Source organism: Ambystoma mexicanum, chromosome 13, assembly GCF_040938575.1.
Source record: "Ambystoma mexicanum isolate Mex_15411 chromosome 13, UKY_AmexF1_1, whole genome shotgun sequence".
NCBI lineage: Eukaryota > Metazoa > Chordata > Amphibia > Caudata > Ambystomatidae > Ambystoma > Ambystoma mexicanum.
Genome location: NC_090938.1, coordinates 368,223,674 through 368,239,937, shown reverse-complemented (window position 1 = coordinate 368,239,937; position 16,264 = coordinate 368,223,674). Strand labels below are relative to the sequence as shown.

Below are 16,264 nucleotides of genomic sequence, written 5' to 3'. Positions count from 1 at the left end.
TTTTATACACACAGTTATGCGGTTATAGAAAAACACATACATGAGCGTTTTACTGATAGCCGTGGCTATTCGCTAACACTATGGGCCTCATTACGACCCAGGCGGTAAGGGATTACCGGTACCGGTAAGGGCACTGGTGCCGGTAATCCCTTACCACCCTATTCTGAGGTCCCTTTGCGGATCCTCCCTTAACGCCTGGTTCTACCAGGTGTTAAGGACAGGACCCGCAAAGGGACTTTGGAGGTAATAACGTTACCACAATTTGCGGTACCGTTATTACCGCCTTCCCCATTCCCATTGAGCCCTATGGGGGCAAAAATGGGAATGGGGAAGGGCCATGGTGAATGGGGAATTACCGCCCCCGCCAACCTTGGAATGGGGTGGTAATTGCTCCAATCACCATGGCGGAATCGGTAAGGTTCCGGCGGCAACCATGGCGCTAATAGCGCCATGGTTACCGCCTGGGTCTTAATGAGGCCCTATGACTTTAAAAAATGTATTTCCACTCCCCCAAACTGCGAACAAGTGTCCCTAATACACATACCAGCCCCCACCCACTCCCCATGGTCCTCCTCCACTGCCCTGGTCTCCCCCAAACCCCCAAAACACTCAATGCAAATATGATGCTACTCCACCTTAAATGACGGATAGCCGCGGGTACCACATGTCCATAAACACACAAGGTGACATTTGCCACAATATAGCCACTGTAGCCAATATGCACAATATTTAGTGACTTGTTTGTCAGATCTTTCTTTGGCTCTGTGCAACTATCTCCCCACTCATGAGAGTGGTAATATTCTTGACCTTATATTTGCTGAGGCCGGTAAGGTCTCTAGCTGCACTCCGGTGCCGGTTACTTGGTCTGACCACTTTTTGGTCCCTTTCCTGGCTCAGCCCCCATCCTGTCTCCCTAAGCCATCTCACGGTCTACAACTGCGTAGGCAGTGGCATAAAGTGGATTTGATGGGTTTGACGGATTCTCTACTTGAGGAGCATCAGTTTTTCAGGGAGAAGGGTGAGGATCCTTTTTCATCCTTATTAAACTCCCTGGAGAGGGTTGCTGATAAAGTAGCTCTGAGTCTTCCTCATTTCATTAGAACAAAACCTTCTGAGATGTCGTATACTCTGGAATTGAGAGCTCAGAAACAGGTGTGTCGGCGCCTGGAGAGAAAATGGCGCCTGAAATATGATACTAAAGCAACTGCTAGAAGCAAGCTGTCTGCTGCTATCACCAAATGATACGTTCTGCAAAAGCAAAATATTATGCAACCGGATTACTGAGGCTTCTTGTGCCTCTAGAGAATTAAAGCCACTTGCTGTTACATACGGCGGTGCTCTACACTCGTCTAAACCTGGGTTGCTGTGGTTACGGACGCGCGTCGCTGGACTCGTATTCTCCTTTCGGCATACCAGAATACACAGTTATGTTATACCGCCGAAGCCGGTCTTGTCTAGTACAAGTCTCACGGAGAGCGCTGTCGGCAGTTACCTTGGTTACGCGCAAGGCATCTGAAGTGGGACACCTACGTGCAGAAAATCTCTGGTCCTAGAGGTTGCGCAGAGGGCATCAGCCGTTATTATTCTGCCAAGGGATCACAGCATTCACCATACTTGAGACCACACTGTCTTGCATCAGTGTTAGGGAGAATTCTCCAGAATGGCTAATTTCCCATACCTACTGAGTCCCTCAGCAGCTTTGCTGGATTTCTAGGATTTATTTTTTCCACCTGGTAAGAGTGTGAGCCTTTTTTTCCCACTCTTACATGTGTTTTGCTTTGTGTGTTTAACATTTTTGTGTTCATAGACTGTGGAGTCTCACCTACTCCATGGGCATCATCTTTTTACTGTGTGTTACACAGCACCTTCAATGCAGTGGCACAAGGTTGTCTTTTAGACTTCCCAACTCAGACTCCATTTTCTGGGACTGACTACTGTCTCCCAGAACATGTAAAGTTGCCATTGACTTTATTAGTCTCTTAAAAATCCACAGACCCAGTATAATCTATCTTACATAGAGTACTGGAAAGGGTTAATACTTATCCCTTTTTGTCTGTTTCTCTTGGAGCATTGTTTCTCTCCCTTTTCATCAAGACTTGGCTGGTGGCAGTGGTAGCTACCCTATTTTTCCTACCGCGGTTATCTTAAATAACCTTGGTATTGTTTTGGGCTATCTTGGTAGCCTCGAACTTAAACCTGCTAGACCATATACATTTGTATACGGTTCCGGCTGGGTTTATTCGCCATTTCTGTTTGAAAATGTCTTTCTCGTGTTTTACTCGGCGCGCCAAACCAGGTTTGGTTCCTTTGTTCACCGTCTTTTCGCGGGCTTCTCCGCAGAAACCTTCCTTAGGCGCCTGAAAGTCTGGGTAGGCAGGATGTGAGGGAGGGATTTTAGGACCCCTGCCATGGGTTCCCTTGGTAACCCAAGTCAGACTCCTGTTTGATTGGCTAGGTGACTGTCCCGCCAGGACAGCCAACCTGCTGTGTGATTGACAGCCAGGCTGTGTGAATGGGGGAAAACTGCATAAAAAGCAGGTCTCTGGGTCTCGAAAGGCAGAATCGCCACTGGAACGAAAGAATCATCGAGGAGCTGACAGAAGAGGACCCCTACAACAACTGAACCGCCCAGTGAAGTACTGCTGTAGGTACAAATCTTCAGACTCCAACGACAGAGAAGATCTACCAGGAATCTTCTTTCCCTGCGCTGGTGGGTCCAACCAGTTCACCCAAACTGCAGGCCAGGACTCCCTCCTCTGGTCGAATCTGCTGTACAGAGCTACAGTGAACCGGATAGCCAGGAAGGTCAGACCCTGCTTGGGTTTTAAGGAGCGCACCTTTTATTTGTTGCTTTGCTCTGCTGCTGGTTTCTTCCCTGGGCAGTGCAGGACCCTCCAGTCTTCCTACTTTGTGTCAGTCCGACAGTTGCTTCAGGAACCAAGAGCCTGCAGGACCTGCCAGGAACATCTGCCTCAGCTACAGCTTCTTCTCCATTTAAAGGTACCGTGCAAATCCGGTTGTTCGTTTCGTCCAGCTGCGGTGAAGGTGTGTGAAACCTTTCGCCAATCCGAGGGCTTGTCCTTCTCTACTCTTTAAACTAACTTTTCTGCCGACCAACTTTGTCCGGAACTCTTGGCAAAGACTTAACCGCAAACTACGCTGAACTGTGTGATCTTGAGCAAAAGACTTTTGTCCTATTGACTTTGGCCCTAAGCCTTTTTGATTTGATTCCATCACTGTAGTTCCTCTTTCTAGATTGCCTTGCTTACTTACCTGTTGGTGCTGCTCAATTTGTATCTAACTCTGTCTATCCCTTCCTTTTAAATTGTTGGAGTGCCATTTTGCTCACACTTCATTTTTGAGCTTAAGTTATCCAGAATCTAGTGGGAGTGCTGTAGTGTATTAAGAGTGTGATTTTTCTACTGCTTTACTTTAGTGAGATGTTATACAACTGATATGTAAATAAATATATATTCTTTTACCCAGAAACCTTGAGTCAGTGTTTGTTTGAATCATAGTAATTGCTGTCCTTTGTGTAACTATTGATACTGCTCACTTGCTCTTGAGATAAGTCTGGCTGCTCAGCCTTCGCTACCACTTTTACTGTGTAGTACAGGCTTGTTCCAAAGGTGAATTTGTACTGTCACTTGTAGTCTTAATTGTGTGTGGTGTTCCCAAAGGGTACTGCATATAATTCTGCCTAACAGTCAGCTTTGGAGATCTTGTTCTAATAAGGCCCGTGGATCGGGCCCGAGAGGATAAGGACTACTACGAGTCCATCATTGACTCGGCACTATATATATGTCTTGGTGCCATGGGTACGCCTAGACATGAAATTGGAGCACCCATCATCCTATCAGGCTTCTGATGAAGAGGGAGCACCTCGAAACGTATCAAGCTATTGATATTGGGCCTTTGGGATGTGTTTTCCTTATTGCTATAATGTTTTTTGGATTAAAATATCGCTGTTTTAGATAAACTGGGTATACAGACTTCTTATTGAGTTATTGTATGAAATCAATGCACTGTTATGTTATATGAAATAAGTTGAGATTTCCTCTCATGAATAACTAACCGCCTTTCTGGTGGATTCAGACAGTGTGCAAGGGACGGGAGGATTCCCACTGTGGATCCTTTTCTTCTTTTCGTGTGTATAGCTGGGTCTTGTGCCAAGGTCTTAATTCCTCCCTTGCACCTTCACTTTTTTGAAACCAGCAGTGCTGGATCTTAACACTTTGAAGCCTTTAACAAATATTTGGTGTGCACCAGCTACCCTTCTTGTTGTTCCTCTAGAGAATTGTTCCTGGCAGCTAAGGAGCTATCAGTGTGTCCCTCTGGGAATTATGTTGAACAATCAGATGCTCAGTTGAGATGTGATGAAATTAGTACCTTTTTTCCAGAAATAATTCTTGATATCCTCAGAGCCATTAAAGACTGCCAAACTGTGAAGTTGTCCTCTCGGACCCAGTCTGGAAATCGTTTCTCTTCTACATTTCTGATAAACAACTTTGAACTTGATCCCATAAAATGGACAAAGTTATCAGGAAAGCCTTCTTGGGTCTTAAATCGGCTTCCCCATTAGATGCAGTTCCTTTGCATATTTTGAAAGCCTTCCCTCATAGAGCTATTGGTATGCTGGCTGAGGCAGTGCAGTATTCATTTTCAGTGGGCATGGTTCCGCCTGCCCTCAAACATGCATTGGTCTTGCCTGTCCTACAAAAAGCTAATCTGGACCCGAGACTGCCAGGAAACTATAGGCCTATCTCCCTGCTTCCAGCAATGATGAAGTTGCTGGAAGGCAGTGATGGCCCCCCAGGTCTCCAGGTTCCTGGAGGAGAATGACTGTCTTCATCCGTTCCCGTCAGGTTTTCGTCCCAAAATGGGGACGGAGTTTGTGATGATTTCTTTACTGGATGATCTTGCGCTGCTTCAGGACCGCGGAGAGACCGGAGTTCGTATTCTCCTTAATCTCTCTGCAGCCTTTTATACCATTGATCATGAGATTTTATTGACTAGACTCGAGGAGGCAGGCATAACCGGCCCCATTATTGCATGGTTTCAATCCTTTCTGTTAGGCCACTCCCAAACGGTTTCTTTTCAAGCCTGCCGTTCCTCTCGAGTGGAACTATCCTGCGCAGTCCCGCAGGGGTCAGCCCTTTCTCCTCTTCTTTTTAATTTGTATGTTTGGTTACTTTCAGACCTCATCACAAAATGTAGAGTTTTTTTTTACTCTTATGCGGACGATACTCGGCTAATATTCCGGTTGGACTCCTCTCAAGCTGTGCCTCCGAGAAGCTGCAAGATTGCCTGGAGAAAGTAGGCAGTTGGATGGCAGTCAATTGGCTGCAACTAAATGGCAGCAAAACCCCAGGAGAGGAATCACTTCTGGAGCTCACAATATTAGCCAGAGTCTCTTGGCCCTTCCCCAGCCTCTTGTGCCTCAGTAAAATGCCTTGGCATTAAACATCTGCCTAACATCTCGCGTGAGGCTCGATTTCTGCGATCTGCAGTGCCAGTTTTGGAAGACTAGAGGCTTAAGGAAAATCCTTCCGTTGCTTCCTTCAGAAAACCACACAACACTGGTGACATCCACCATAATGGGATTGTTGGACTATTGCAATGGCATTTATATGGGACAGCCCAACTACCAGATTCAGCGGTTGCAAGTGCTTCAAAATGCTGCAGCTCGATTGGCGCTCAGGGTGCCTCGGCTGACTCCCTCTTTAGCCTTGCTACATCGTCTGTACTTGTTTCCGGTGGCTGTCCGCATTGAATTTAAGATTCTTTGTATTGTGCAATGAGCCGTGCACAATGTAGGTCCTCACTTCTTGAAAAATAAATTGGAAAGATATTGCTCAATGAGAAGTCTGTGCCCCGATTCTCATCAGCTACTTAAGATTCCTAACTTTCGGCGGAAGCGCCTGGGGGGGTCGCTCCTTCTCAGTCCTGGCGCCTAGCTTGTGGAATGCTCTTCCACTATGCATGAGAACAATTCCTGATTATCTTCCCTTCAGGAGTGCCCTGAAGACTCATCTGTTTAGTCTCTTTCTTCCTCTCTGCTAGAGCCTGTGTGGCCTGATAAGTATTTTTTGACACTGCCCCCTCCTGCTTAGCTCCTAGACACCCTATGCGCCTTAGTTTGCACTTTTATACATTTTATAATAATAATAAAAATAATAATAATAATATAATAATAGCCGTGGCTGCACATGGTACCACATCTACACATGGGTAGCAACGCCATGCATAACCCCGGATAAATACAACAGTACCATCAACCAATTACAAACTCGAAAATACGCATCATACATACCCATCTCATACAAACTACTAGAAATTCAAACTAGGAATCATTTTCTTGGAAACAGAGAAAGACTGCAGATATTATGGCTGGTTTGAAAACTGGGTGGCTGATCGGAGGCAGTTGGCTGTTTTGGTTACTGCCTTTTAAAATAATTATATACCTAATAGATCAGTCTTAGAAATATACTACATTATAGATTAGTCTTAGAAGGGACTCTTTTGAGTACAACAGTGTACTTTTTTGCACATTCAGGCCTATAGCCGCGGGTATGGTCCAACGAACCTGCAGCTACAACCCTCCCCAGTCGTTGCTGTGGTTAGCCACGCCTCTAATATTCAACAGCCAATTGGGCTACACCGTAGTTGCAGTTAGTAAACAATGTTTACAAAAAATAATATTATCCTTCTATCTAAAAAAAAGAAAACTTAATCAGTTAGAAAACACACACAAGAAACACAATTTAATACACACTTTTTTATGACTCTCATATCTTGTATGCAGTGCATAAGATACAGCATTTGTGCATACAACACTGTTGTTCTCTTTCCACATACTAATCATTGGGGAAAAAATCCAACTTGGATTAAAAAAAAACATTATAAAGCTAGGTGTGAGCAGTGTCTGTGCATAATCAAACTCCAAACATAAAAGGCGCTGCCACCAACAACCAGATACTTGAAACACCTGCAGCACTCCATTTAAAGAATCATCAGAAACGCTAGAGAGGTTAAAAAAGAAGGCTTTTCATAAACTATTAACTGTCTACAAATATGCTACTCTCATCTCCAGCAGTACCACTATATTTTGAATATAGGTTGACCTTTCTAAGAAGTCAACTGTACAACATCTGGTGCAAATCCACTGGGGTGATCAGAATGATACAGCTAAACACAATACAAAATTAAAAAATTACTAAAATGACCTTACAAAACACCATCAATTGTATTACCTCACAGAAAACGCCAAACAGCTAAGAGTACTCCATAGCTGAAACTGCATTAAAATTACAACAAATGCAATCAAATAAACTGTCAACCTCACTAACATGAATACAATAACGAAATGCCTACACATAAATTTCATTGATTGACACGTCTGATTTAGTAGGTACATGTTAGTCAAAGTTAAAAGGTACATTTGAAAATACTTGCCACACAATCAGAGCAGATGGAACAAATTATAATAAACACCATATGATAGCAGTAATTAATATAACTAACACACACAACACTGCAAGTAAACCTTCAAACATGTAAATATTTATTAACACTTACTTTCACATCAGCCACACTCCTGCCATGTGCACAGTGAGAGTTCTGGAATCAAAAGGATACAACTACAGAAAATGGTGGCTTTTATGAATACCAAAAAGAGAGGACTATGTACCAATAAAACTACTAAAATAGATGACACATTTTCACCACAACCAATCACAAATTTGAACAGTAGCAACAGCCAATAACAAACAATGAAATTCACAGAAATCAGTTTTTTCCCCACACAGCCTCTTTCATAGCCGCAACTATTTGACAGAGCTACAGACCTTGCTTTGCGTCCGCGGCTACATGTACATTTTTCTACAAGCCCAACATCAAACTAAATTGGCCTTCAAACCTTCAAATCAAATAAGTGAACAACTAGGTACATAAATAAAACGACCAAATACAATTCTGTACTCTATCATCTGCATACAAATATGATTATTGCATAGAAAATGTATGTTTATAGACAAGGCTTTAAATATACCTGCGGTTCCAGCTACTACTAATAAAACGGTCAGTAGTATTGACGCGCATATAGACATGCTTTTTAATAGACGCAGCTACAAATGCACACGTCCCATTTGGCAGGATATAGCCACGGCAGCAAAACTGTGCAACATTTACCCGCGAGTAACAACACTGCGCACAGAGTGGCTGCTGCATAGCGGTGGATAAGCACAACAGTACCATCAACCAATCAAAAACTTCAAAACACACACATCAAACACACCCTGCTCATACAAACTATTAGAAAATTCAAACTAGGAATAATTTTCCTGGAAACAGAGAAAGATTGCAGATATCAGAGCTGGTTTGAAAACTGTGTGGCTGATTGGAGACAGCTGGCTGTTTTGGTTGATGGCTTTTTGTGAGAAACTATTAACATGGACCTTGGTTTGAGAGATTTTACAATAAAATGGTTTGGATTGCGGGGAATGCGTTAGTTCCAGGTTTTTCCAAAATGGTTAAGTCTGAGAAGTACAGGGCAGCCAGACATCATACTAATTCATTGCAGAAGCAAAGATTTGGGGAATGTATGAGGTGTGTCCCTTACTTTAATGATGAAAAAAGACATGGGAAAACTAATGCAACTATTTCCTCACACCATCTTTATCTTTTCCAATTTGACCCAGAGGCAAACATGGAGATGGACCTCCAGATTTAATAGTAAAATTGAGAAATCCCAGAGAAATGTTAATACATCAGTTTCAACATTCATGAGAGACCACAACCAATTATGGATTTCGAACAACAACATACAGTATTGCATGGCCAATTTCTATAGACATGACGGAGTACATCTAACTGATAAAGGAAATGCATTGTGCCTTCAAAACATCATAACAGTACTCCAGATGTGCTCAAATACTACACTCTGTGTACCCCAAAACCGTCCTTTTAAGGACTACATGTGACATATAAATGAACAAATACAATAAAATAAACAAAAACACGTTTTTTACTATACCCGCGCTTATCATAACCGTGGTTAAAAAATAGGTTAAAAAAGGGGCTTACTTCAGGTTTTATACTACAATACAACTTAAAAGATCAATGCAATACAACACTATTCATGTACTTATGTAAAGTAGCTACAGCTAAAGAAAACAGATAATAATACATAACAGTAAACTGGGTAGGCAAACATTTCACAGCCACACAATATAACACCATAAGAGAGAATACACAACCTAAAATACATTGATACTTTGTATGGGGCATCTAAAACTAGAGTACGGTTTCTCCTTTTTAAATTAATTTTGTCAAACTATTTTCTTATCTCACACATACAAAAGTCTAAAAACACACAGCCAAAATAAAAAAGACTCCCAAATACCTAACAGGTCACTGACCTTTTTCACCCCCGATGTCACTATACCTATAAAAATAATTTGAAAATAAATAAAACACCGACACCCCAAAATATATAGCCACGGGCACTGAACTACTCCTACCTGCGGATATCTGTAGTCCTTCCTAGCTTCGGATATAGCCGTGAATATTGGCAAAACGGCCAACCAAAGAAAATCCTTTCCTACCCCCCAGGCCCTCACCAAGTGCCCCCGTCATCTGTGCCCCCCAGTCCACAGATGGCCTCCTCACCTACTTTGCCCTATCCTTTGCCCTGTACAACAGACGCTGTTTCTGTGGCACAGTTTTCTTTAAGATGTTGGGTATTCGTGGCTGTAGCCGAGGCTACAGATAGCTGTGTGTGGCAAACTCGGTTCCTGGACCCCCTCCAATTCCCAAATTGCACTTGGTGCCCTCTAGCTACCAACCCCCCCGCTCTCTCACCTGTAGCCTGATGGCATTTTAATGTTTTTTGACCTGCAAATACCTTTTTTTCCTGTGTTTCATTTTCCCATATCCTTGGCTATAGCCGCGGATATCACTTGCATCGAGAGAAAAACGAGATGGTGGTTGTTTAATTTCTAAAAAACCCTGGTTCGGGTAAATCCCCTAAATACCTCTATCTATTTTTGGGAAGGGGTCACACCCTTCTCCGTCAAATATTTTAAAAATGACTGCACGGAATAACCCCAAACCACGCATTGGATTGCGAGTCAATGCTTTGTGGCCAAGTTGTTTGGGACCTGCTCCAAATCCTTCCAGCGGTTTGGGCTATGCGCTTTGGGGGGTGGAGGAGTGGAGGGAAAAGGGGGGAGGTCAATCACTTCCAACATTTCGGTCAAATCCATTATTCCAATCAAAGTTAATTAACAAGAGAATTTTGAGGGGTTCCTATGGGAGTCCGACCCACCTTCACTATTCATATTCTCAAACTGAAGTCTCTCACACTGGGTGTGATACTGTATCCCCTGCCAGTGGCATTGCAGGCTTCCCAGGGGATCTTGAACCTTCATAATGTTTTGGGGGACAGTTGCATACTTCCGAAAAACACTGTTACCAGCCCTGTCCCCCCAAAGTTCCCTGGATAAGGCTAACTGTCTCCTCCTCCAGTTAAAGTGATATATATGGCTTCTCTGTTCGGCTGAGGTAGTGCTAAGAGTTAGTTGTCAGATAGCCATGCTAACATGCCAGTTGCCAGAACGGCCCATCCTTTCCCTTCCCTAAAGCTTGGGGCTTCCCACTCTTGGTTGCACTGAATACCCTTCTCTTATCTCCAACACATCTATAATGCTCCTCGTATCTTTCTCCAACACTCATCATCTGCCTGCTACAACCTTCTCCAACAACCAACACTGACTGACTGGAATCCCTGGGTGTTATTGTGCTCTCGCTGGGTTTGGGCTTTGAGTGAGTGATTGCACCTGTGCCTGGTAATTGGGACAGAACTGTGATTGGCTGCTGCGTCTAGCTGCACCTAGTCTCTCCTTGGGCCCTGGGGGCCGGACCAAGCCTTCAATTGGCCTGTCCGCCATCTTGGATTCCAGTCTTCCCTCGCTACCTCTCTCTAGGTCTGGCTGTGCAGGGCTTTGGTCTCTTGTACTACAGCATGTCATTTGCAGGTTGGAAACTCTGTTGGTAAGTTACAAATTCCTGACCTTTATAGGAATGGCTTTCTCTCGCTCAATTTGCAAAAGTGTATCCTCTGCATGGCTTTGCTAGGGAACAATTAATTTATAACTTTGTCTCACACAGTGCCCTGTGAGCATCCTTCAAACTTGCAAAAGAACGGGCCTCTCGAACATTTGAGGCCCTGAAACAACTCTTCTGATACAGATGGTGGAAATAAAACGTATCAGAACAAATGTTTTTATCAGTGGGTGCATGAGCTCTGGGTAAAGGGGATTGTTTGTGTTGACTCTCAGGACTTTAGAGCTTAAAACCCTTTCATTTGGGGCAATGATCCATGGCAAGCGATATTGTGAGCCTTCCCTACCATGAACCAGGGACAAAAGGAGGGTGACCAGGGAATCGCCCCATGCATCCCCCGGCCCATCATCCACATGCTTGGGTATGGACCCGGCTTCCTGAGTTTCTCTTTTGGTGGTCTCCCCAGAGGCAGGTAGAGAAGCTCACCAGAACCTTGATTTTCATGTATTTTCAAAAAATGCTGATTAGATTCACGCAGTTACAGAAAGAGTAGCACACACTTTTCATAACACTTGGAGGCCATTCTGAATTTTCTGATGATCTGTTTAACAGTTTTGGAGTTATCACTTCACAATTGATTTCTCTGGAAAATATCATACACCCTACATCCTTTTCTCTTTGACCAATCTCTGCATAACAATATTACTAATTGAAACCTGTTCTTTTTAAATTTTGGGGTAAATTAAAGTATATGGGCAGAAGGTTTAACCAATCAAAAATGCTCCTCACCAACGTGCTATCTGAAACTAATCCAGGGCCCCACTTTTACAGACTCCCTATGTCACCATCTCTAAGCAATAGAACAACGCTTATGGTATGTCTCTGCAAGTGTCAAATGTGATTTCCCACTTGATGTTCCAGAACAGGTTCCTGCTCCTTGATACCTCTGTTCCTCTGTTCCTCTGTTTGCAGGTGATGTCTCAGCATGCTTCCAGCCTCCCTGGTTCTTCTAGGTGAGTGATGTTGAACCTGTTCAGCACTTTGATATCTTGTTTGTGTTTCAATATCATTACAATGAATGCACAGTTTCAGTCAGATGCGTTCATGTGCTGCCTTTTAAGTACTACATCCCAGAAGCCCGAACCATGCAGCCAGCACCAGCAGCTTCTTCTGCTCACTCGCTGGTGTAGGTGGAGCCCATCTGAAGAAGATCCCTGCATTTGGACCACCACTTTGCCTGACCTTTGTCCTTGAGCAGCCATTTGGGAGCAAGCCTTCATCGGCCCTTTCAACCCTTGTGCGTCCATTAAATCCCTCCCTATCCAGAGGTGTCCAGCTGCCTGGTGGCCACAGCAACGAGCTGCACAGACCTGGGAGGTTCTGTTTGGCTCTGTTAGGGTCGGATAGGGCCTGGGGCAGGGGTCTGCAAACTAGGTCTCTGCTGATGTTTTGGATTACTACTCCCACAATCCCTCATCATTGACTATGCTGACTATAGTAATGAGAGCTGTAGCCAATGCATCTGGAGAGCCAAAGGTTGCAGAACCCTGGACTAGGGTCACCCATTCTGCTCTATTGCTCCCTCCATCCATTTACCCATCAATTCAGAACTATCCTGTGAGCCCATCTCCTAAAGCTGCTCACTCACTGTTATAAACTTCTAATAATGCATTTAACAACTGCACCATGTACATTGCACTTCTTGTTCGCTCATGAGCTTTTGCTTTCTTAAATGGCATTTACTGGATTTCTAGAAACTTGCAATTTTTAGAAATTGCATTTCATCTGGTTCTAAAGTTGCATTTTGTAGTCGCCTAGGAGCCTGTGGTTGCCTCTACACCCTCCATCACACCTGGCCTACCATGCAAATGCCAACCATGCTCCTTCTCTTTACTATTATTTACCTCTCTCTTTCCCCTGGTCTCTGATCTCCTCTCTTCCCTTCACTCCTGCATCTCCTCTATCCCGGTCTCCCCATCCACATTCTTCGGTCACCTCCCAACTATTACTCAGGCCACTACTCTCTCTCCCATCCCACCCACTCCAACCTCATTAAGCCTAACCCCTTCCCTTCATCTACTCCAGCAACTAGCTCCTCCACCTCAGCTCCCCCTATTAACCTCATCCTGAATCTTTGCAACACCAATCCCTTTGCAATCAAAACTCATTTTGATTCCTATCACCCCAAACTCTCAGTGATGGCTATCAACAAAAGCTGGAGTCCACCCTCCATGATACTACCACCCTGGCAGCCCTTCACACCTACATTGGCACTTTCTCTCACTCCCCTCGTCTCTCCAAAACAGGAATTATGACTGGTCTCATGACAGCAAGGACATACCAATGTCACCTCTTGACCTCTCTATTTTCATTCTCCTCCTTTGTGCACATCTTGGTCTGACTCCTCGTTCCTGCCCCTCTTACTGTCCCAGTAATCTGCCACTTAAAGGGGGCACCCCCAACCTCGTCTTCCATGATCTTTACCTTTTTCTCAGAAAGCTCCCAGCTGATCTTTCTGCCATAATAATGGGTGACTTCAACCTCTCCAATGTAACTAAGGCCCAACTGCTCCAACTTTACTCTGCTCTCTCTGACAACTCACTAGTCAATCTAGATACCTTCCAACCCACACCAAATGCAAATATCTTGATCTCTAATTCTTATCTTCCACTCTGATCTCGTCTGCTCCTACGATTGACCCCTCCCTCCCCCTTTAGCCACTCTTTCATGCACTTCACCCTCTCAATCTTTCCCCAACACTCCCAGCCCCCCATCCCCCACCACTCCTTCATCTATCACCAAATGTAAATAGAAGCCTGACTTCATGGTTCGTGGTCTCCTGCCTCGACCAAGTGAACCTCTTGCTCCAAACTCTCCTCTCACTCCATTTACCTTTACCAAATTCATCGCTGCACTGTCTATCACCTTCAATGAGCACTACCCTGCCTGCACCTTCACCCCATCCTGCCTAAATCCTCAGCCATGGATCTCCCCAGCCATCCAGCTGTATATGACAAAAATGCATCACTGTTTACAAACTTAGTGTAAAGAGACAACATTTTGGAGGCTGCTGCTCACGTGACCAGTCCCTGCCACTCAATTGGTCAGTTTTTGCACTTTCCATGCAATCTTTTTGTTGCAGTTGGTGAGCCAATACAAGTGGATCTTGGCTCACGAGACCTAAGTCAGACCCATCTGCTTTGCCCTGCCCCTTCATTTCCTTTCTTAACTCTTAGAATAAGGGTGTCTCTCGCCTCGGCATCCGAGGAGATGGGCAGATGAAGAACAGGTCAATTTCAGTTTGCACCGGTTTGGCCAGGGTACCCAGGACCATAACCCCTACTCCTTTTATAATCAGGTAAGCTCCCTTGAATATGTGTTTCATCCCTCTCTCCCAACAGACCACCCCTACCATCACCACTCATTGCCAATCACGCCGCTCACAAGCAACATCCCAAATAAGGAATCCCCAAGTACGATCATGCTTTTTCTATTTATTGTGCCCTGCAGTTGCTCCTGGAATTTAATTTGAAACCTTGTATTTGGATTACAATGCCTACAAAACCTTTCCCCTGCATGCCTAGACAGCAAGCTCTTGTGTTATTCTCCCCTCTTGGTTCTTTTGAATCTGCCTTTGCCCGTCCTCTGCTCTAAATCTTCCCTTAGAGGTGACTAGCGTTTCTCTGAATGGAGCACCCACAATTAGAATCCAGTCTCTTGTTGGAACTCAATCACCTTTCCTTTGGATCTCAGTTTAAATCCTTCTTGTTCTATGTTTAACCCCCTGTCGCCTTCTCTCCCCTTCTAGTTATTAGGCTGGTTCCAAGAAGTGATTTAGTTTGCACTGTGCACATTCACTTCTATGAAACAGGCATCTTCCTGCTATGTACCTGGTCTCTGGGATACGTTGCCAATCATAGTACATCTCGCCAATTGCCCCACTCAACCCTACTTCTCTCGCTCCAGAGCTTCCCCTCCAGTGCTCCTCCTACCAATCCCAGTTCATATGCTTTCCCCACACTCTACTTGTATCCCTCATGGAGGTCCCCTGTGAACAGTGCCCATTGCTTCCCAGCCAGGTTTGGACTTTACGCATCACATACATGCATGCATACATACATACATACATACATACATACATACATACATACATACATACATTAAACATTATGCCACTCACTCCTTCATAACTCAACCTCTCACACTAATTCATTCTCGGAAATCCAACTCTCTGTGGCAACTGTCCTGAGCGAAGTGTGCATTCTGGAACATGCAGCTTTATGGGTCTTTTTTACTGAGGGAGGAGGAGTATAGTATGTCAAATATGGTTCTGTAGGGGCATTTAGACCGAGGACGCAAAGTGCCTTTGGAGAGACGTAGTGCAGAGTAGGTGGTCTTTACTGAGCAAGGAAGAGTACATTTGAGACATATTGTGCCAGATGAGGAGTCTGACCTAGGCACAGTGAATCCTGGGAAATATATTATTGTTTGTGTGTGTGTGTGTGTAGGCAGACATCGATGCTGAGATAGCGAACATTCTGCGATATGCACTCACGTGGGAGCATCTGCCCTGAGTGAGGCATAGTGCATGTGTGGGCTTGTAGTCCAGTAGGCACCTCCCTATTGTGAATGCATTCCGTACATTTAGTCATCAGGGGGGCCTGAAACATGGTAATTACAGTGCATTGTGGGAAGTGCCATCATATCCGGGTATCTTCAATGGATTAATTTAGAGTCATGTAGTCCTGTTGGGGAGAGGGTCCTTCTTAGCAATATGATGATAAGGTACATCCAGACAGAAGAAGGTTGCGTTCTAGGACAAGTATCCCACTAGGTACTGCACCACCTGAGACAGTAGAATTATTTGACTTGTAATCAAGTGAGGGCATCTGTAAATTTTTAAGGCATTGAGCGTTATTGGGAATGCTGTCCTGCAGCCATCTGCACTGTGCACAGCAGGGTAAATTCATAGACATGCCACCCAGTAGGGCTTCTATCATGATTAGCAACCTGGTCAGAGGCGTTGAGCAATCCGATTAGCTAGAACATGGGCTGAATTAGCTGGTATTTCACCTTGGGCTGCCAGCACCAATCTCCAGTCCGCGATTTTATTTCCTCCTTCCTCTCATTGACTCCCCCTGTAGCCCTTGCATCCCCACCCTCCTTTTGCCATCCCTCCAGCATCCTACACTCCCCTTGC

The 16,264-nt window shown here is 44.5% G+C and overlaps 1 protein-coding gene across 2 annotated transcripts in view; it reads left to right on the top strand.

Annotated features, from left to right (window-relative positions):
* The window catches only part of LOC138521220 (Fc receptor-like protein 5), a 317,958-nt gene that overhangs the window by 65,989 nt on the left and 235,705 nt on the right, over positions 1-16,264 (top strand). For both annotated transcript variants that reach the window (XM_069633890.1, XM_069633889.1), the window contains exon 2: positions 12,037-12,077. In XM_069633890.1, coding sequence (XP_069489991.1) covers positions 12,050-12,077 — 28 coding nt within the window. In that variant the 5' untranslated portion in view covers positions 12,037-12,049. The remainder of the gene's footprint in view (positions 1-12,036; positions 12,078-16,264) is intronic.